The sequence below is a fragment of the Lepidochelys olivacea genome (genome assembly GCF_965140295.1).
Source record: "Lepidochelys olivacea isolate rLepOli2 genome assembly, chromosome: 20".
Lineage (NCBI taxonomy): Eukaryota > Metazoa > Chordata > Testudines > Cheloniidae > Lepidochelys > Lepidochelys olivacea.
In genome coordinates this window covers 1,992,987-2,013,851 of record NC_140430.1, presented here as the reverse complement: position 1 = coordinate 2,013,851, position 20,865 = coordinate 1,992,987, and the positions used below count along the sequence as shown (strand labels likewise).

Sequence of the window (20,865 nt, the reverse complement as noted above, 5' to 3'; positions counted from 1 at the left end):
TGAAGCTGAGGGACTGACCCCAATGAGAGTGTGACCTGAGGGGGCTGACATGCTGAAGGGTCCTGCCAGGGCCTGTTCCAGAGCTGTCGGAGAGCACTGGGCCTGTGGCTCTGTGACACCTGGGTTCTGAATATCGTTTCTTTAGCAGGATCCCAGAGCACTTTAAAGACGGTGTTTGCAGGGATTGTTCACTCACGGCTGCCAGGCAGACATTTCTGGGGTGGAACGTTGCAGCTCTTTAACAGCATGCAGCAACCCTATGCTACGGTCTGGGACAGGAGTGGAAGAAATACCAAGCCCATGGGATCTTTATTGCCCCTGAGGAGTGTGGACATCTGTGTTCGTGGCTGACCTGAAAGGTGGCACCTCTAGCGGCTTGGTCCACAGCTGGTTCCTCCTAAGGAGAAGGGCAGCCCCTACTTGGACATGTCGCCCGCTCCTTACTTGGACCCTTTCGAACTCGGCTCCAGGGATGAATTTAGCAGCTCAGACCAGGAGACGCTCTGACTGGAGCTACCAGGGTCGCTTGGCCCAAAGTTAGCAGAGTGACCGTGTCAAAATAGCCCTGGCTGACTCCCCCCCGCCCCCGGCACCTGGCCGACCGATCTGCTCCCTCCAGCGACACAACTGCCTTCTCCAGCCGCGGGATCGAGTGGTCGGCTGAGTGAACAGCTGACCACTGTCGGAGGCAGAGAGAGCCCAGCCGGGCCGGACGTCCTGCAGGCGCTCGGCACCTTCTGAAAACCAGGCCTGAGGTGGCTCAAGTTGGGGTCCCCCAAATCAGTGCCCGCTTCTGAGGGTTTGGAGTTGCCCACAGCCGGTGGCAGCGCTGGGAACAGGGCTCAGGAGCCCCGCAGCAGGGTCAGCCTGGGAAGTAAAGGGGGGGCGGTGATGCTCTGCCAAGGGCCGCCTGCAGATGAGTGCCGACCTCCAGACACCCAGTGGGGCCCGGCTCGCTTCGGCCGTGCTGTGGTTCATCGCGGGCTCGCTAAGCTCTGAAAGGATGAGCAGCGGCATCTCCCAACCGCCCCTGCCGGGCCCCCAAAGGGACCCTGCTCACAGTCACTGTGCGGCTCTGGGACCCTCCCTCCACCCACACACGAGGGATGGGGGCATTAGCCATGCTGACCCGTGAGTGCTCAGCACTGGGAATGGGAGTCCACCCCTCCCCGCGGTGAAGGGGACGCTTCACACGTCTCTCAGCTATTGGGCCAGGCTCTGTGCAGACTCTGGCAGGTGAAGCTGCCCGGGTTACACCCGGGTCACATTTCAGAGGTTTTCTTTGCCCCTCTAACTGCTAGGCATGAAAGCTGAGATTCTGGAGGCCGCACCGGCCGCTGCAGAGAGGTGCCAGGCTGGTATATGGGCACGGACCGGCTGATTCTGTGCCCTGTTGTCACGTTGCCAGCTGCCCTCCTCCCTCTACTCTCTAGCTTTTCCCGTCTGTCTGCCACCCGCTGCGGGATGCTCCCGGGAGGGGCTGAGGGTCTCCTGAGGGGGAGCAGGCTTGGTTCCGCTGCTCTCCAGAACTGGAGAGGTTCTCGGGAGCGGCTCCCTCGGGGTGTGTCCAGCGGGGTGGAGCCACGGCCTGGAACCCTCCGTCCTCTGCGCTCCGCTCCCAGCCCCTGGATGCTCTTTGACTCCAGCTCTTTCCACACCCACAGTGGTTTTTCCCTTCTCTGGCCTATTCTTTGTGCCAGCCCCACCCACCGCCCCCTGAGGCACTCACGAGACTCCCTGAATTGGATCCAGCTGGCTCCCCAGTACCTCGGGGAGCCAGGGCAGTCCCAGCCCCACTGCCAGCCCTCCACACTCCTCTCTTGATGGTTAATCACGTTGCTTGGCTGCCACCAAACAGGGCTCTCAGAAGCCAGGGGGAGCTGAGGGTTCAAATCCCACCGAACCTTCTACCTCGGGGATTCCGCATGTGGAAGTTGGCACTTGTATTAACCCAGAAACGCCCCCAAGGGGGGAACGCAGGGGAGGGATTCCAAGAGGGGACCCCGTGTGCCGGAGCGCTCTCAGCTGGGGGCCTCCCGTTGCAAAGGGATTCAAGCAGACGCTGCACAAAGCCGGCTGCTGAGGGAACCCTTGAGGCAAGCAGCCAGCCGGTGGGTGGCACGTGGCAGCTCTGTCCCAGGGCACAGCGAGGCCAGGCTGCAGTTTTAGGACAGGAAGTGAAGCAGAATCTCAGACGCAGTTGGAAATGCTGACGGATGCTGGCGGGCCCCCTGGCGTTCTCCCAGCAGGCTCGCCCTTGCCCCCCTGTGGGCCAGGTTTTTGGCTGGGGGCGGTTAACAAACTCCCAAGGGCCGGGGCAGATCCTCCAGGCCGTGGGATCTTTGCAGCCAGGCTGGAGGTCTTTTTGGAAGATGGTTTAATCAGGCACCCAGGGGGCAGTGCAGGAGAAATAGGGGGATAGTCTCTGGCCTATGACACAGGAGGGCGGGCAGATGATCCACGAAGCAGCTGTTTGCTGGTCAATGTTGCGTGTTCTTTGTCCAGCTCCACCCGGCAGAAACGCAGGCGTTGATCCCAATGGGTGCTGCCGATGATGGTCAGGATTGTTCTCAGAGCCCCAGCTCCTTGAATCCTGCCATGACATAAGACGTTCAGCCCTTGCTACAAAAGCCAGGAAGTGTCTGGCATTTGTGGTTGCAGAGAAAAGCGACATCCCTGACCCAAGTGGGATCCAAAGGTGGAGAGCCCCAGATCATGGTTTTAAACAATCTTGTGGTTTTTAAACTAGCCTGCGGATCTTGGGGTGCTTGACGCGGACGTTGGAAGCCTGGGCTTGGCAGGGGGGTGAAAGCAGCCGGTGCAGGGTGGTTTTACAAACCCCACAGAAGAGCAGCAGGAGTGAGAGACACAGAGAGCGTCTTGCTTCGCTAACCAGGCTCCAGGACCTGGCTGCTGGGTGTGGCCTTCGGGCCGAGATTTGAGCAGACAGATGGCTGAGTGCCCCTCTGTGTCGAGGGCTGAAGGGACGGCCCAAGGCTCGGTTTCATTTACACCGGCTGTTCCTCGATTCCCAGCCACATCTGCCTCCACGTCTGCGCCCCCACGGAAGCCGGGCCTGAGTGACACCAGCCTTCTCCCGCCGGATGGGCCGAGGGGGCGGGGCGGGGGGAATTTGGGGGTCTGATCTCGGGTGTGGCACAGAATGGGTTTTTTTGGCGGGGGGGGGGGATGTGCAGGTGGAGGGAGTTAACAGGCGCTAAATCCATATGCTTCCTTGGGACGGTGGCTTGAATTGGGTCCTTTCCCAGGCTCCACTGCGAGGGAGCAGCTCCTGGGGCCCGTCTGCCGTCAGGCAACCGGTCATAGAGATGGGGGTCTGCCAAGGGGTGGGGTCCCCCATCTGTCCCAGCTCTGCCTCGGCCCTGGGGATGGGAGGTGAACCGGGGGGGGAGGAAGGTCGCGGGTCTCCTGATTCTTCTGCTGCTGCGTCCAGCGTTGGAGCCGGAGCTGACTCACGTGGCCACAGGCAGCCCTGCCAACTCGCAAATATCTCCTAGAGCCCGTGGGGAGCAGGAGCGGTTTAAAAATAGCTGGAAATGTGCTGGAAAAATGTGACGGCCACCCTGCTCCCGGTTGGGGTCAGGCCTGCACTCTGGGGCCCGGCCATTCCCCCCCCCCCGGTTGCAGTCGTCCTGCAGTGGGAGCCGCGCTGCACGCCGGCCTCCCCAGGAAGGGAGCGCCCCGGGATTCACTCTTACCCACTTTGCAAACTCCCTCCAGCCCACGCTGTGCAGCGAAGGTCGGGCAGGCCAGGGTATAGGCATGCCCGCTGCTGGGGCTTGCTGCCCTCCTCCTCTTTTCCCAGCCTCTCCCAGCAGGGGGCGCTGGCTGCCCAAGGTCACAACTGCCCCAGTGCCAGCTCCGGCCGTTGGGACCTCAGGAGCAGGGCGCTGGAGAGAAAGATGCAGGGAGCTCAGGGGCAGGGGCCTCCCAGCTGCTCCAGCCTGAGGGGGCACCCCAAGGTGCTTCACAGACGGACACTGAAACGCAAAGGGCAACGATCAGTCACTTCCCTTCCCGCTGACAGGCAGCCGCCTCTGGGGTGGACCATGGCAGCTGGTTAACAGCGAACAACGCAGGGCACTGGCAAGGCTGCCAGCCCGGCTGGGTCCGGGCTGCGGAGCTGGGGTCTCTGGGGGCTGCCTGGGAGCGGGAACTGGGCCAGGTGCAGCTAGTGAGCGACTCGTTTCCTTGTTCCGAGCCCGTCACCCCGCGGGGCGTGAAACTCCCCGGGGCTCTGGCGTCCTGGCCGCTTCCCACGGCGATCCGGCTCCTCCTTCGCTGCCTGCCCGACCCCACCCCGCACGGCCGTTCCCCCCTGCGGAGCACATGCCCGTGCGGGGGGCGGCGCCCTCGCCAGCTGCCCGGCCCGGGGGGCGCTGCTCGGCCGCGGGGGTTCCCACGCACCTGCCTCGGGCCCCGAGCGAGCGAGCGAGCGAGCGGCCGGGGAAGGGCGCGGCCGGGGCCGGGCGCGTTGCGGGAGCGGGGCCGGGCGCGTTGCGGGAGCGGGGCCGGCAGCATGCGGGGGGCGCCGGGCGCCTGGCTCTCCTGCCTCGGCCTCCAGCTCCTGGCGGGCGCCGCCTTCAACCTGGACGGGACCGACCCGCTGCTGAAGGACGGGGCCGGCGGCAGCTTGTTCGGCTTCTCCGTGGCCCTGCACCGGCAGCTCCGGCCCGAGCCCGCCAGCTGGTGAGTGCGGGGGGGGGTCGCCTTATCCCCCGCCCGGAGCCTTCCCGTGGGGGGGTCCCCGGGCGCTTCCCCTGGCGGCCCCGGGACGCGGGTTTTGCTCCCTTTGCGGGGGGGGCGGGGGGCCGTATTTGTAAAACAACAACCCCCCCCCCGCGGGCGCTGCTCCTAGCAAGTTTCGGGGTGGGGGGGCTGCTCAGCCCCCACCCCCCGCTCTGTCCCTTGGCTCTAAATAGTAACTTCCCGGGGGGGGGTCTCCGCTCGCCGATCCGCGCGGGGGGGTTTCGCACGGTCACGTCTGTTACCCCAGGAGGCTGCCTGGCCCTGCGCCCCCCCACCCCACCCCTCGGAACTTCACCGACCCGCTGGGGCGGGGTTCGCTCCCTCCTGCTCCCCGAATTCTCTCCGGTCCGCTCGTGGGGCCCCGGGGCCAGATCCAGCTTCCAGTGGGAAACCCAGACTGGCCCCGGGCTTCAGGGGTGTCCGGGACAGAGTCTGTCCAGGGTCAATCCGGAGTCACCCCCCACGGCAATGGAATCAGGGCCGGATTCGGATCTCAGCTCCCCCAGGGTCAATCCGGAGTCACCCCTAAGAGCTACCTGTTGTTAGTGGTGAGCAGGAGCCCGACTCCTGGGTTCTTTTCCTGACTCCCTGGGTGACCTTGGGTGGCACCTGTCAGGTCAGGTGCTCTTCCCGTCTCTGGGACCCTAAAGGGGGCAGCTGGATCCCCTCCAGAGGGATGGGGGCTGCGCAGGCCAGGGCGCATCTGGGGGTGTCTCTGACTAGTACAGGGACCCCATGGGGCTGGGCCAGGGCTCCTGCCAAGGCTGGATGCTCTGCGCCTGGACACAGGGGCCCTGCTGGTGCCCCCGGGGGGGGGGCAGAGGAGGGGCGCTATTTGGAGCAGCCCAGGTGCTGCCCAAAGAGGAGAAGATGCCCAGATCCCTTGGGGGGGTGGGAGGGGGCACGGGCTGGGGACCTTGTACCACGCAGTTCCTCCCCCCCCCACCTTCAGGGGGGTACAGACATGCTGGTGGGAGAATGTGTTGGGGGGGAGGCGGAGCTGAGCTGAGCTGTGTAATAATCCCCCCTCCCTGCACTTTACAGTGTCATATCCCCATTGTGCAGATGGGGAAACTGAGGCACGGGGCGGGGAAAGGGCTTGGGCAAGGTCACCCCGCGGCAGAGGTGGGAGCAGAACCCAGGGCTCCCTGGGCCCAGTGCTGTGCTCTATCCACTAGGGCCCGCTGAGCTCTGTACGGGTGGCATGGCTGGTGATGCAGGAGCAATGGACAGTGGCCATGTCAGCGCTTTGCGGTCCTCAGCCTGGCAGTGCCCCGCTCTGGCCCTCTCTGCCCGGCCCCACTGGGCTCTCACTGGGTGCAGGGACAAGGCTGCCTGGGGCAAGGGACGCAGGCGGCTCCCAGCTGGGCCAGTGTGTGCCCTGCTGCCGAGGGAGCCTGCGAAGGGTTAAAGGAAGCCCTGATGAATATTAATGAAGCTGTGGGCCCTGCTTGGAATCATTAATGGGCCATTTAGGTGAGGGGCCCAGACTCTGCGAGCTGCCCTGGGCCCAAATCCCTGGGTCCTGCCCCCTGTGAATTATTCAGCAGGGATTGGAGCCTGAGCCAGGAGAAGAAATCAATAGCGCTGACCCTGGGCTGGCTGGATCCGTGCGGGTGGGAGGCTGAGATTCCCCCTGGGCCTGCCCCGCTGGCAGCAGCATCGGCCCCACGCCTGCTCCACGGGGGTGGGGATATGGTGCTTCTCTAGCCCCTTTGCAAACTCGCCCTGCTGGGATGGTGCCACCTCTGGGGTGGGGCACATCGAGTGCACAGAGCAACAGCGGAAGGTGGGGCGAGAAGTGAGGGTGAGGCTTGTGGTCTTATAATGCCCCCCAGGGGCTCTTCAGTGCCCCCCCTTGAGACACCTGGGGGGGTGAACTGGGGGCTCCTGGCAGCTGCTTGAAGCCAGGTGAGTCATGGCTGGTGGTGAGGCAGGGCCGGCCTGGGCGCAGCGGCAGCCAGGGGAATGTGCTGTCCCCCATCACGCCTCCGGCCCGATCTTTGTTGGCTCCTGGCCTGTCGTGGTTCCTGCCAACTCTCTCTGGGATTCGGGGGCAGCGGCTGTGGGCTCCGGGAGCAGTGTGAGCTCCTGGGGCAGCTCCCCCTGGGGCTGGGCCCCTGGCAGCGGGAGCCCCACTTGGAGCCCTGGCTGCTGTGAGCGTCCTCAGAGCAGTGCCCTCACTGGCTCCGCGCACTTAGACCCGATCTGTCCCTGGGGGTCGATGGAGGGGTGGTCGCTGCCCAGAGAAGGTAAAAACTCCTGTAAAACCAAGTCCCTTTGGGCTGAGCTAGTGCAATGCCAGCCCCTCTCCCAGCAGGGCAGGGCGCAGGCCGATCCGTTGGCTAAGGAACGGGTGCTGGGGCAGCTGGGATCTCACGCCCCGGTTGGCACAGGAAGGGCTGCTACGTGCGACTGTCTGTTTACTGGGGGTGGGGACGGGGGACTTTGGTCATGTTCCTTGTTCTCCAGGGTGAAGCCCCGTCAAACGTTCCTGGAATTCCTCCCCACGGGGGGATTTGCTCTTGCTCGGAGCCACCCGGGCGTTTGCATGGACAAAGTGCAGGATTAGTGCAAATAGGGGCTGGGCCGCCGCACGCTGCCGAGGGGGGAGGCTCGGCGCCGAGGGCTTTGGATTGCGAGTCGGGTCCGTCCCATCCCTGGCACTGGGGTATTTCTGGGGTCCACCTGGCTTGTTTCTTCGCCCTTTGGGACCCTCGGCGTCAGCTCTGTGTCCGGCCGATTCCCAGTGCCTTGCGCAGTCACTTCCACAGCGCACAGGGAGCACGAAGTGTTGTGTGCTGGTCTGGCAGCGAGGTGCAAACCCAGGGGTAGGGCTTATAGGGCCGCAGTGCCCAGGGGCCCCACCTGGGATCGGGACCCCGTCGTGCCAGGCGCTGCACCAGCAGAATTGGAGACCATCTGTGCTCTGCGGAGCTCAGTCTAACTAGATAAGACAGCCAAGAGGCAGGAGGGGAAACTGAGTCACACAGAGAGGCTGGGGCTCACCCAAGGTCACTCAGTGGGTCAGTGGCAGAACTGGGAATAGAACCCAGGTGTCCTGCTGCCCAGGACAGAGGGAGAAGGAAAGATCCTGCCCAGTCCTGGGCCCCGATTCTGCTGCCTGAGGGCGTTAGCCGGGTGTGACTCGGGTTCTTTATCTTGACTGACGCCAGCGCGAAGCCGGCCTGTGGCACCAGCCCAGGATGATGCGCCTGGCGTGCCTCGCATTGGGATCAGCAGTGATGCAAAGGGAAACTAAATCTCCATGGGACGCAGGGGCCCCAGAGGGCTTAGCTGGGGAGCTAAGTGGGGATGGCAGCAGGGTGGGCCGCTGGGGAAACCGAGGCAGCATTGGTGCGTTCCCAGTGGGGAGTTGGGTGGGGGCATAGGGAAGGTGTGGGGTGGCACCGTGCCAAGCCCCTGGGACCCCCGAGGTGGCTGCCATGGTGCCCTGGGCCAGCACAGACGCTCATGGGATCTCTCTGTCCCTGTCCTTTTTTGGGCATGTTGCTGCCGAGTTATTTGGAGTGAATTCCAGTTTATTTTTACCGGCTCCGGCTCTATCTCCTCTCGTGAGCTGCCCTGCTGCTTTGGCTTCTCTTTCCCTGCGGGAGCAGGCAGAAGCACTGGCTGGGGGGGGCGGGGGGGAGACTCCCAGCAGGGGGTGCTGTGGGGGATGGGGCAGATGTGCTGGCCGGGGGAGGGGCCTCCCAGCGGGGGATGGGACAGGAGCGCAGGCTGCAGGGGCGGGGGGGGGGCTCCCAGCAGGGGGTGCTGTTTGGGGGGGAGGGCTGGGGGCAGCTCCCAGCAGGGGGTGCTGTGGGGGGCGGGGCAGGAGCGCTGGCTGGGGGCAGCTCCCAGCGGGGGGTGCTGTGGGGGGCGGGGCAGGAGCGCCGGCTGCGGGGGCTCCATAATCTGCTGTTGCTGGCCTGGTGCTAGTCAGGGAACGGGCGGACTGGCGAGAACAATGGGACTAAGCCAAGCCCCAGGTCCCGGCCCCTAAGGCCCTTTCCCAGCCCAGCTCCCCCGGCAGGGCTGCAGGGCCCCTGTCCCCACTCGCTGCCGGGTCTGGGCTGGGCCAGTGGCTGTGGGGTGCTCCAGACTCGGCCCAGGCCTGGCTGGGGGTCTCCGCCCCAGGAGGTCCCAGGCAGAGCCGGGTCCTCCTGCGGCTTTGGGGCAGGATTCTCCACCTCCCTCCCCTTTGGGGCTGCGGGGGACCCCTCACCGCCTGCTGCCGGGGCCTGCGTCATGGGCTCCTTGGCCTCTGCTGGGTGCCCTGGCCCCTGTCCTGCTGCCCCCGGGGTCCCTGTGCATGGCAGCCTGGGGCTGGTGGCCACCCAGAGTTGCTGGCTGCAGGAACCCCCCTGCTTTGAAGCTGTGGCCAGTCCTGGCTGCTTGGCCCCAGGCACATCCCGGCCCCCTCTTGTCACCAGGGCCCAGCGTCCCGGCCAGTCGTGGGCGAGAGCGAGTCCGTGCACCAGGGCGCAGGGCACAGATCTGGGCGCGTGCGCAGCTGCCAGCGTGTCAGGAGGTGGCACGTGCAGTGCCGAGGGGAGGAGCGTGGCTGGGGCCGCCAGGAAACAGGAGTTCGCCCATCGCTCTGCCAGGGCCCGTGCCCGGGGTGTGTGCACGGGACGGGACAGGCGCGGGGCAGGCTGCTGTCCTGGTGCACGAGGGAGCCGTGTGCGTGCGGCCCAATGCTGCCATCGCCCCAGGCTTGGGCAAACCCTTCCCATGGGGGGGCTGGGGGCTTGTCTGGGGCAGGCGGCACCTCTCCCGGTGCTGGGCGCCTGCCGCTGGGCGAGGGGCCTGATCCCCGCCCCTGGCTCCGGGTCAGTCTGGTGTGGTGGCCCTGAGACTGGAGCGTGACCCCCGCAGCTGAGTCCTGATCCCAGCCAAGAGCAGAGACCCCCCCTGCTCCGTCGCCCTCTCCCCCAGTCCCGCATCTCTGCCTCTGGGGGCTCCCCGGATATTAATTACCTGGTGATTATGTCCCTGACTACGCGGCAGCTTCTGGTCCTGGTTATTTATTGCATGTGGTGATTGGCTCCTGGCCGGTGCTCCAGGCTGTTCCCATCAGAACCTGCCCTCCCCTGCCTCCCCCCAACCGCCCAGGATCCAGCCCCCCCATCCCCATCCCTCCCCCTCCCAGTCTGCAGAGGTGGGGTGGCCTTGCCCATTTCCCAGGTCAGTTTCACCTTGTCTGTCTCCCTGCTCTGGGTGCAGCCTGGGGTGGGGTGGGGTCACTGCTCCCCCCCCATCCCACCAGCCAGCTCTGTGGGTGTGAGAGTCCCCTCTTCTCCCAGCCCTGGCCTCTATCCTCCCCGCCCCCCCCCAGGTGTTAGATCACACCTTGGGTTTCACCTCAGTCAAGGGCAAACTCAGTGGTTTGCTCTGGGGGGGAGAGGCAGGCTCTGTGTGTGTGTAACCGCCTGGGGGTGGTGAGCACCAGGGGAGTGTGGCCCATTCCATTGTGCAGGGCTGTGGGGGTGGTTTTGCGGGGTGTTTTGTGTGTGGGTCGGTGAGTGGTTGTGCAGGGCTGTGTGTGTGTGAGGTTGTGCAGGGCGTTGCATGGGGCTCTGGGGGTGCAGGTCGGTGGGGGGTTGTGCGGGGCTCTGGGGGTGCAGGTCGGTGGGGGGTCGCGCGGGGCTCTGGGGGTGCGGGTCGGTGGGGGGTTGCGTGGGGCTCTGGGGGTGTGGGTCAGTGGGGGGTCGGTGGGGGGTTGCGCTGGGCTCTGGGGGTGCGGGTCGGTGGGGGGTTGCGTGGGGCTCTGGGGGTGTGGGTCAGTGGGGGGTCGGTGGGGGGTTGCGCTGGGCTCTGGGGGTGCGGGTCGGTGGGGGGTCGGTGGGGGGTCGCGCGGGGCTCTGGGGGTGCGGGTCGGTGGGGGGTCGCGCAGGGCTCTGGGGGTGCAGGTCGGTGGGGGGTTGTGCGGGGCTCTGGGGGTGCGGGTCGGTGGGGGGTTGTGCGGGGCTCTGGGTGTGCGGGTCGGTGGGGGGTTGCGTGGGGCTCTGGGGGTGTGGGTCAGTGGGGGGTCGGTGGGGGGTTGCGCTGGGCTCTGGGGGTGCGGGTCGGTGGGGGGTTGTGTGGGGCTCTGGGGGTGTGGGTCAGTGGGGGGTCGGTGGGGGGTTGCGCTGGGCTCTGGGGGTGCGGGTCGGTGGGGGGTTGTGCGGGGCTCTGGGGGTATGGGTCGGTGGGGGGTTGTGCGGGGCTCTGGGGGTGCGGGTCGGTGGGGGGTTGCGTGGGGCTCTGGGGGTGTGGGTCAGTGGGGGGTCGGTGGGGGGTCGCGCGGGGCTCTGGGGGTGCGGGTCGGTGGGGGGTCGCGCGGGGCTCTGGGGGTGCGGGTCGGTGGGGGGTCGCGCGGGGCTCTGGGGGTGCGGGTCGGTGGGGGGTCGCGCGGGGCTCTGGGGGTGCGGGTCGGTGGGGGGTCGGTGGGGGGTCGCGCGGGGCTCTGGGGGTGCGGGTCGGTGGGGGGTCGGTGGGGGGTTGTGCGGGGCTCTGGGGGTGCAGGTTGGTGGGGGGTCGGTGGGGGGTTGCGCGGGGCTCTGGGGGTGCGGGTCGGTGGGGGGTTGTGGGGGGCTCTGGGGGTGTGGTTCGGTGGGGGGTCGGTGGGGGGTCGCGCGGGGCTCTGGGGGTGCGGGTCAGTGGGGGGTCGCGTGGGGCTCTGGGGGTGCGGGTCGGTGGGGGGTCGCGCGGGGCTCTGGGGGTGCGGGTCGGTGGGGGGTCGGTGGGGGGTCACGCGGAGCTCTGGCCCCGTCTCTCTCTCTCTGTCTCGGGCAGGCTGCAGTCTCTGGCACTGGGCGAGTGCCCTGCCCCCCGGCCCCTTGCCTGTGACCCTGCAGCTGGTACCGGGGGCGTGAGGCAGGCGTGCTAGGGACAGGCTGAAATCTGGGGGCGGGGGGATCCAGCTGTTCTTTGCCCCCCTCACAGCGAGCGGCCCGGGCGGTTGAGAACAGCTGGCTCCCCTTCGAGGCTGCAGCTGTTGGGGACGGCCCATCCGTGTGGGGTGCCCTGCGGGGAGCCCCTCGTCCTGCGTGGGCAGAGCCCCCGGGAGCCCTCCCCCCGTCCTGAGCCACGGGTCCCCTCCCGACTGTTCAGCCAGGTGCCTGTCACCACCCCAGCCCCATCGTGCCCACTCCTCCTCCCCACAGCAGGGCCCCCCGGCCCGGTCCCTGGCTGGGGCTGGGCGCCCCGATCCCAGAGCACTGGACCCTGTGTCCTGCCCCCCGGGACAGCCGCCTGCCCCGTTCCCCGCCCCAGCCCGCGGCCTTGGCCACCACAATGGAAAAATCCCCATCCAGATTTTGTGATGGTCCTGGGTCAGGGATTGGGGGGGGTGTTCAAATTGGTGAGAGGGGCGGGGCCTATCCAAGCCCCTCCCCCTGGCTCCTACATCCAGGCGTTTGATTGATTAGTTGTTTGATTTTGGAAGGCGGGCATGGCGGGGGGCAGGAGGCGGGGAATGGGCCATGGGGCCGCTCCCCTCTCGGGGTGCCAGCTTGGACCCCGCCCCGGGGCAGGAGTGACCCCAAGCTTGCTCCCATCTGCCGACTGGGCACCAGCTCGTGGATTGACTTTGTTGGGCCCATTGCTCTCCCCCAAATCCCCCAGCACATCTGGCCAGGGGAGCCCGAGACCCATGGGCAGTGGGGAGCTGGAGCCGGTTGTTAAATTTAGAAGCCCTTTTAGAACCGGTTGATCCGCGAGGGAGAACCGGTTCTAAAACCGCTTCTAAATTTAACCGGCCAAAAGTGGCACCTTAGGCACCGACTCCACGGGTGCTCCGGGGCTGGAGCCCCCACGGGGGAAATATGATGGGTGCAGAGCCCCCACCCCCAGCCCACCTCCGCTCCGCCTCCGGCTCCTCCCCTGAACACGCCGAACAGCTGATTGGCGGGAAGCCGGGGGGGCGCTGGAGAAGCAGAGGGGGCGGGGCGGGGGGGCGTGGAGTGGAGAAGCAGAGGGGGCGGTGGGTTTAGGGGAGGAGCCGGGGGGGTGCAGAGAAGCAGAGGGGGCGGTGGGTTCAGGGGAGGGGGCGGGGGGGCGTGGAGAAGCAGAGGGGGCGGTGGGTTCAGGGGAGGGGGCGGGGGGGCGTGGAGAAGCAGAGGGGGCGGTGGGTTCAGGGGAGGGGGTGGGGGGGTGCAGAGAAGCAGAGGGGGCGGGGGGTTCAGGGGAGGGGGCGGGGCGGGGGGGTGCAGAGAAGCAGAGGGGGCGGTGGGTTCAGGGGAGGGGGCGGGGGGGCGTGGAGAAGCAGAGGGGGCGGTGGGTTTAGGGGAGGAGCCGGGGGGGTGCGGAGAAGCAGAGGGGGCGGTGGGTTTAGGGGAGGAGCCGGGGGGGTGCGGAGAAGCAGAGGGGGCGGTGGGTTCAGGGGAGGGGGCGGGGCGGGGGGGCGTGGAGAAGCAGAGGGGGCGGTGGGTTTAGGGGAGGAGCCGGGGGGGTGCAGAGAAGCAGAGGGGGCGGGGGGTTCAGGGGAGGGGGCGGGGTGGGGGGGTGCAGAGAAGCAGAGGGGGCGGTGGGTTCAGGGGAGGGGGCGGGGGGGTGCAGAGAAGCAGAGGGGGCGGTGGGTTTAGGGGAGGAGCCGGGGGGGTGCAGAGAAGCAGAGGGGGCGGGGGGTTCAGGGGAGGGGGCAGGGCGGGGGGGTGCAGAGAAGCAGAGGGGGCGGTGGGTTCAGGGGAGGGGGCGGGGGGGCGTGGAGAAGCAGAGGGGGCGGTGGGTTCAGGGGAGGGGGCGGGGGGGTGCAGAGAAGCAGAGGGGGCGGTGGGTTCAGGGGAGGGGGTGGGGGGGTGCAGAGAAGCAGAGGGGGCGGGGGGTTCAGGGGAGGGGGCGGGGCGGGGGGGTGCAGAGAAGCAGAGGGGGCGGTGGGTTCAGGGGAGGGGGCGGGGGGGCGTGGAGAAGCAGAGGGGGCGGTGGGTTTAGGGGAGGAGCCGGGGGGGTGCGGAGAAGCAGAGGGGGCGGTGGGTTTAGGGGAGGAGCCGGGGGGGTGCGGAGAAGCAGAGGGGGCGGTGGGTTCAGGGGAGGGGGCGGGGCGGGGGGGCGTGGAGAAGCAGAGGGGGCGGTGGGTTTAGGGGAGGAGCCGGGGGGGTGCAGAGAAGCAGAGGGGGCGGGGGGTTCAGGGGAGGGGGCGGGGTGGGGGGGTGCAGAGAAGCAGAGGGGGCGGTGGGTTCAGGGGAGGGGGCGGGGGGGTGCAGAGAAGCAGAGGGGGCGGTGGGTTTAGGGGAGGAGCCGGGGGGGTGCAGAGAAGCAGAGGGGGCGGGGGGTTCAGGGGAGGGGGCAGGGCGGGGGGGTGCAGAGAAGCAGAGGGGGCGGTGGGTTCAGGGGAGGGGGCGGGGGGGCGTGGAGAAGCAGAGGGGGCGGTGGGTTCAGGGGAGGGGGTGGGGGGGTGCAGAGAAGCAGAGGGGGCGGGGGGTTCAGGGGAGGGGGCGGGGGGGTGCAGAGAAGCAGAGGGGGCGGGGGGTTCAGGGGAGGGGGCGGGGCGGGGGGGTGCAGAGAAGCAGAGGGGGCGGTGGGTTCAGGGGAGGGGGCGGGGGGGTGCAGAGAAGCAGAGGGGGCGGTGGGTTTAGGGGAGGAGCCGGGGGGGTGCAGAGAAGCAGAGGGGGCGGTGGGTTCAGGGGAGGGGGCGGGGCGGGGGGGTGCAGAGAAGCAGAGGGGGCGGTGGGTTCAGGGGAGGGGGCGGGGGGGCGTGGAGAAGCAGAGGGGGCGGTGGGTTTAGGGGAGGAGCCGGGGGGGTGCAGAGAAGCAGAGGGGGCGGTGGGTTCAGGGGAGGGGGCGGGGGGGCGTGGAGAAGCAGAGGGGGCGGTGGGTTCAGGGGAGGGGGTGGGGGGGTGCAGAGAAGCAGAGGGGGCGGGGGGTTCAGGGGAGGGGGCGGGGCGGGGGGGTGCAGAGAAGCAGAGGGGGCGGTGGGTTCAGGGGAGGGGGCGGGGGGGCGTGGAGAAGCAGAGGGGGCGGTGGGTTTAGGGGAGGAGCCGGGGGGGTGCGGAGAAGCAGAGGGGGCGGTGGGTTTAGGGGAGGAGCCGGGGGGGTGCGGAGAAGCAGAGGGGGCGGTGGGTTCAGGGGAGGGGGCGGGGCGGGGGGGCGTGGAGAAGCAGAGGGGGCGGTGGGTTTAGGGGAGGAGCCGGGGGGGTGCAGAGAAGCAGAGGGGGCGGGGGGTTCAGGGGAGGGGGCGGGGTGGGGGGGTGCAGAGAAGCAGAGGGGGCGGTGGGTTCAGGGGAGGGGGCGGGGGGGTGCAGAGAAGCAGAGGGGGCGGTGGGTTTAGGGGAGGAGCCGGGGGGGTGCAGAGAAGCAGAGGGGGCGGGGGGTTCAGGGGAGGGGGCAGGGCGGGGGGGTGCAGAGAAGCAGAGGGGGCGGTGGGTTCAGGGGAGGGGGCGGGGGGGCGTGGAGAAGCAGAGGGGGCGGTGGGTTCAGGGGAGGGGGCGGGGGGGTGCAGAGAAGCAGAGGGGGCGGTGGGTTCAGGGGAGGGGGTGGGGGGGTGCAGAGAAGCAGAGGGGGCGGGGGGTTCAGGGGAGGGGGCGGGGCGGGGGGGTGCAGAGAAGCAGAGGGGGCGGTGGGTTCAGGGGAGGGGGCGGGGGGGCGTGGAGAAGCAGAGGGGGCGGTGGGTTTAGGGGAGGAGCCGGGGGGGTGCGGAGAAGCAGAGGGGGCGGTGGGTTTAGGGGAGGAGCCGGGGGGGTGCGGAGAAGCAGAGGGGGCGGTGGGTTCAGGGGAGGGGGCGGGGCGGGGGGGCGTGGAGAAGCAGAGGGGGCGGTGGGTTTAGGGGAGGAGCCGGGGGGGTGCAGAGAAGCAGAGGGGGCGGGGGGTTCAGGGGAGGGGGCGGGGTGGGGGGGTGCAGAGAAGCAGAGGGGGCGGTGGGTTCAGGGGAGGGGGCGGGGGGGTGCAGAGAAGCAGAGGGGGCGGTGGGTTTAGGGGAGGAGCCGGGGGGGTGCAGAGAAGCAGAGGGGGCGGGGGGTTCAGGGGAGGGGGCAGGGCGGGGGGGTGCAGAGAAGCAGAGGGGGCGGTGGGTTCAGGGGAGGGGGCGGGGGGGCGTGGAGAAGCAGAGGGGGCGGTGGGTTCAGGGGAGGGGGTGGGGGGGTGCAGAGAAGCAGAGGGGGCGGGGGGTTCAGGGGAGGGGGCGGGGGGGTGCAGAGAAGCAGAGGGGGCGGGGGGTTCAGGGGAGGGGGCGGGGCGGGGGGGTGCAGAGAAGCAGAGGGGGCGGGGGGTTCAGGGGAGGGGGCGGGGTGGGGGGGTGCAGAGAAGCAGAGGGGGCGGTGGGTTCAGGGGAGGGGGCGGGGGGGTGCAGAGAAGCAGAGGGGGCGGTGGGTTTAGGGGAGGAGCCGGGGGGGTGCAGAGAAGCAGAGGGGGCGGGGGGTTCTGGGGAGGGGGCGGGGGGGCGTGGAGAAGCAGAGGGGGCGGTGGGTTCAGGGGAGGGGGAGGGGCAGAGGTGAGCTGGGGCTGGGCACGGGGTGGGCAGCTGCCGGTGGGGGGTCTGCACCCATCAAATTTTCCCCGTGGGGGCTCCAGCTACGCTCCCCCACCCCTAGCAGCCGGAGAGACCCCGGCCGGATGCTTTCTGGGAGCTGCCCCAGGTAAGCACCGCCGGGTCTCCCCCCCTCGCCCCCCGGCAGGTCCCTCTGGCTCTTGGGGGCGGGCTGGGCACCCGCTACGGTGGCCCACGAGACCTTCCTGCCCGGTTCTGGGGGGGGGGTGTCAAGGAACGTGAGGGGTTGGATGGGGCAGGAGTCCCGGGGGACGGGGGGGGCAACGACCCCCTCGTGGGGTGAGGAGGGAACCTGGTGTTAAGAGTTTGGCAGCTCATCACTGGCTTTATCCCACTCCTGGGGGTCACCGCAGCGCCGCTGTCCCAGGGCTGGCAGCTGCTTTCGGCCACGCATCGACCCTCCCCCGCAGCCGGCACTGACCCGGGGGGCAGGGGGTGTCACCTGGCAATTGTACATGGGCCCCTTGTGCCCCCCAGGCTCAGAGCCCGGCGTCGCTGCAGCCCCGGACCCTGTCCCGAGGGGCGTCCAGCTGCGGCTGCCCCCATCTCCCGCCTTCCACTGACGCTCACCCGTCTCCCCCCAGGATGCTGGTGGGTGCCCCGCAGGCACCAGCCCTCCCGGGCCAGAGGGCTAACCGGACGGGCGGCCTCTACGCCTGCCCCCTAACCCACGAGATCGACGACTGCTGGCGCGTGCCCATCGACGAGGGAGGTACGGTCATTCCGGGGCTGGGGGGTGGGAGCCAGGACCTGCCCTTGGTGGCACCAGGGTAAATCCCCAGTGTGTGTGTGTGTGTGGGGGGGGGGGCTGACCCTGCCCTCAGTGACGCTGGGGTAAATCCAGAGTGACTCCATTGAAATGGGTGGGGAGTTACTCCTGATTTACACCGCTGCAGCCAGAAGCAGGATCTGGCCCCGTTTCCTTGCGCGTGGCCCATGGCCGAGCTGTCTCTGGGCTGGTGCCCGGCGCTGCCCATGGCGGAGTGGGTGGAAATCCTGGGCCAAGGGTCTGCTGTAAGGGGAGGGCTGGGGGGGGCAGTGGGTCTCCGTCGCGGGCCCCGGGGGGCTGTCTGCATGGCGGCTGATTGCGCCTCTCCCCCAGTGGACCTGCACAAGGAGAGCAAGGAGAACCAGTGGCTGGGGGTCAGTGTGACGAGCCAAGGCGCCGGTGGCAAGATCGCGGTGAGTGGCATTGCTGGGGCATTCGCTCCCTGGCTGTGAAGGGTGTGGAGGGGCCAGTGGTTAGGCCAGGAGGGCTGGGCCAGGACACCTGGCTTCGCTCCCTGGCTGTGAAGGGTGTGGAGGGGCCAGTGGTTAGGCCAGGAGGGCTGGGCCAGGACACCTGGCTTCGCTCCCTGGCTGTGAAGGGTGTGGAGGGGCCAGTGGTTAGGCCAGGGGGTCTGGGCCAGGACACCTGGCTTCGCTCTCTGGCTGTGAAGGGTGTGGAGGGGCCAATGGTTAGGCCAGGGGGGCTGGGCCAGGACACCTGGCTTCGCTCCCTGGCTGTGAAGGGTGTGGAGGGGCCAGTGGTTAGGCCAGGAGGGCTGGGCCAGGACACCTGGCTTCGCTCCCTGGCTGTGAAGGGTGTGGAGGGGCCAGTGGTTAGGCCAGGGGGTCTGGGCCAGGACACCTGGCTTCGCTCTCTGGCTGTGAAGGGTGTGGAGGGGCCAATGGTTAGGCCAGGGGGGCTGGGCCAGGACACCCGGGTTCCATTCCCAGCCCTGCTGCTGACTCGCTGTGTGGCCTGAGGCCAGTCGCTCCCCAGAGCCAGCAGCCGAGGAGCTGGGTCCCCTGCGTCCTGCCTCCCCAAGCAGCGAGGCCCTCGTGTTTCACGAGTGATGGTGTGAGCAGGGGAGAGGCATCAGGCATACGGGACCCTCTCTAACCCGCCCCCCCGGCTCGATCCCAGACCTGCGCTCACCTCTACGAGTCGCGGAACCGGGTGAACCAGCCGCTGGAGACGCGGGACGTCATCGGGCGCTGCTACGTGCTCAGCCAGGACCTGACCGTGGGCGAGGAGCTGGACGGGGGCGAGTGGAAGTTCTGCGAGGGGCGCCCCCAGGGCCACGACCGCTTCGGCTTCTGCCAGCAGGGGGTGTCGGCCGGCTTCACCGCAGACAACCACTACATCCTCTTCGGGGCGCCCGGCACCTACAACTGGAAGGGTGAGCCGGGGCGGGGATGGCGCGGGGGAACGGGGGGGTTCCCTCCTCTCACCCCATGCCCACAGACAATGGGGACTGGGCGCCCCCCCGGATCAGAGCATGGGCCCAGCTATCCTGGGACTGGCGGTAACTCGTCAGGGTGGGGAACAGTGCATGGCAGGGTGGGGGAAGGGGCCCGTGGCTGGGGGGGGGCGGGGGAAGGGGTGCACCATTTCTCTCTTTAGGGAGTGTGCCCACCTTCAGTTCAGACCCAACGCTGGAAGCTCCAATCTCTGTGCCCGGGCCCCCTCTGCCCGCCCCTGTGCCGCCTTGCCCCCACTAACCCCTCTCTGGTTTGGCAGGGGACCTGCGCGTGGAGCTCGTTAACCAGAGCTCCCTGGAGCTGGGTACCTACGACGATGGGCCCTACGAAGCCGGGGGGGAGAAGGACCAGGACCCCTCCCTCATCCCCGTGCCCGCCAACAGCTACTTCGGTAGGGAGCGCCGCCAGGCGGCGGGCAGGGCCACGGGCAGGGCCGGGCACCAGGGCTAAACCCGCCCCTGGCCGTTGGCAGCGGCCGTTCGAGTCTGTCAGCCCCAGGGCCCGCCAGGAAGGAAATCAGCGAGGGAAACGGGGTGATCGGAGCGTCTCTGTCAAGCCACTGCTGCCCGGGGGGCCGACCCCTCGGTGCCCTCGCTTGGGGCTCCCCACTGCCTGGGTGGGGAGGGGTCTCCATCCTTTAACCCTCTCTCTCTCTCTCTCTCCCCCCCCCCCGCCCCCCGGCCTGGTGCGGCCCCACAGGGCTGCTGTTTATGACAAACGTGCATAGCGCAGACCCCGATCAGCTGGTGTATAAAACGGCAGAGCCCGGCGAGCGGCTGCCCGGCACCGTCGGCGACGTGGCCCAGAATAGCAACTTAGGTTTGTAACCGCGGCGGCGTGCGAGGTGCCCGCCTGTCGGCGAGCGGCTGGCTGGGCGCCCGGCTCTGTGCCGCCCCCGGGGACGCCGGCTGCCTCCCCCCGGAGCTCGGCGTTCTCCTCTTGGCGATTGGAGCTGAGCGGAAACGAAAACTCCTTTCTGCTCCTGGGCCAGCGGGGGGCGCCACGCCCGGGTCCTGCTGCCCTATAGCTCGGGGCGGGGGGGGAAGAGGGGTGACTGATGCCCCTCCCTGAACGCAGCCCCACACGCCCGTTCACACTCACCCCTGCCCCTCCCTAGGCAGGTCCCCATGTGCGTGCACAAACCGTCCTTGCACACGCACCCCGCACACACCCACACCCCCACCCCTGCATGGTTCTCTCCCTGCTGGTGCACCGGCCGTTCCCCCCGGCTCTGCGGCTGCATGTGCCCGGCTGGAGGCTAGTGCCCAGATATTTGCCCGTCCCGGTGCTCATTGCCCCGGGAACACGGATTCTGCTGCCCTCTGGTGGCCGTGCAAGTCAGGCACTGGGGGGGGGTGTGAACCCTTCCCTGCTCAGAGGGGCGTCCCGCTGTCCCCAGGCCCCGAGCGGGGGGGGGGAGGATCCCCCACCCCTCACATCTCCAGGCGCTTGCACCGTCCCTTGCCCCCCTGGGTGCCGGGGGGAGGCGATGAGTCAGGGCAGCCCAAGCGCTGGGGGAGGCCAGCTCCACTGCCGGGCGTGAGCGTCTCATGCCATCGGGGAACGTTCCAGGCTCCGGGGACGGGCACTTGGTCCCATCCGGGCTGGGGTGTCCTGGGTGGGGGGGTCAGCAGCCGTGGGGGGCTGGGGATCCCCGGTGGGAGAGGGTCGCGGAGCCTGGAAGAGTCCCCGAGGTGCCCTGGGCTGTGTGTTGCACGTGGTGTGTCCTGTGGGGTGCGTGGGGGTGTCGCTCTGCTCGGGGGTGCATGGCTCACCCCAGCGCATGCCAACAGGATGTGCCCCCCTTCGCTGAGCCCCAGCTGCTGCCCCCCTTTGCCTCCACTCCTGCCTGCAGGGAGCTCCCACATGCTGACCCACTGCCGGCCTGGGCCCCAGAGACGGCCGGCACGGAGCAGCGCTTGGGGGGTTCGGCCTTGGCATGGGCACGCCCTGCCTGGCATCATCCCCTCAGCAACCAGCCGGGGGAGCCGCATCCCTGGAGCTGCTGGAATAGAACCCAGGAGTCCTGACTCCCACCCCCACCTCCTTCAGCTCTAACCACCGGACACCCTCCACCAATGTTCCCTCTAATTTTTGACAGGCCGGTCCAATAGGCTGGGTGGTCCAACGGGCTATTAGAGAGCACCGCAGGGAAACTGAGGCACGGCGAGGGGCCGCCGGAGGCCCGGGGAGAGCAGAGACATGTTAGTGTGTGTGTGGGGGGAGGGCTCACCCAGCTGCTGTTTTTGTGCAATCCTCCCCCCCGCCCATTGAGCATTGTAGGGAACCCCCCCCTTTGCGGAACTGTCACCCCTCCCCCACCCTGCCGGGTGTTCGCCAGCTGGGCCTTGCCCCCGCCCCCCCCCCCATGCTGGGACCTG

The 20,865-nt window shown here is 68.6% G+C and overlaps 1 protein-coding gene and 1 long non-coding RNA gene across 8 annotated transcripts in view; one reads left to right on the top strand and one right to left on the bottom strand.

Moving 5' to 3' along the window:
• Positions 1-2,373: 2,373 nt before the first annotated feature.
• On the bottom strand, positions 2,374-5,373 carry LOC311510708. The gene is made up of 3 exons (XR_014709123.1): positions 5,307-5,373; positions 3,720-4,001; positions 2,374-2,593 (listed from the first exon to the last, which is right to left on the bottom strand). It is a non-coding gene; the product is annotated as an uncharacterized lncRNA (long non-coding RNA).
• ITGA7 (integrin subunit alpha 7) overlaps positions 4,304-20,865 on the top strand; it is a 29,138-nt gene continuing 12,576 nt past the window's right edge. The window contains exons 1-6 of one of the 7 annotated variants that reach the window (XM_084610564.1): positions 4,336-4,710; positions 16,822-16,949; positions 17,340-17,419; positions 18,147-18,402; positions 18,744-18,875; positions 19,184-19,303. In XM_084610564.1, the coding sequence (XP_084466690.1) occupies positions 4,541-4,710; positions 16,822-16,949; positions 17,340-17,419; positions 18,147-18,402; positions 18,744-18,875; positions 19,184-19,303 (886 nt within the window). In that variant the 5' untranslated portion in view covers positions 4,336-4,540. Of the gene's footprint in view, positions 4,711-6,409; positions 6,578-6,611; positions 6,682-16,225; positions 16,326-16,821; positions 16,950-17,339; positions 17,420-18,146; positions 18,403-18,743; positions 18,876-19,183; positions 19,304-20,865 lie in introns of those variants that run through there. The other 6 variants (XM_084610563.1, XM_084610569.1, XM_084610568.1 and 3 more) reach the window with 6 other exon arrangements.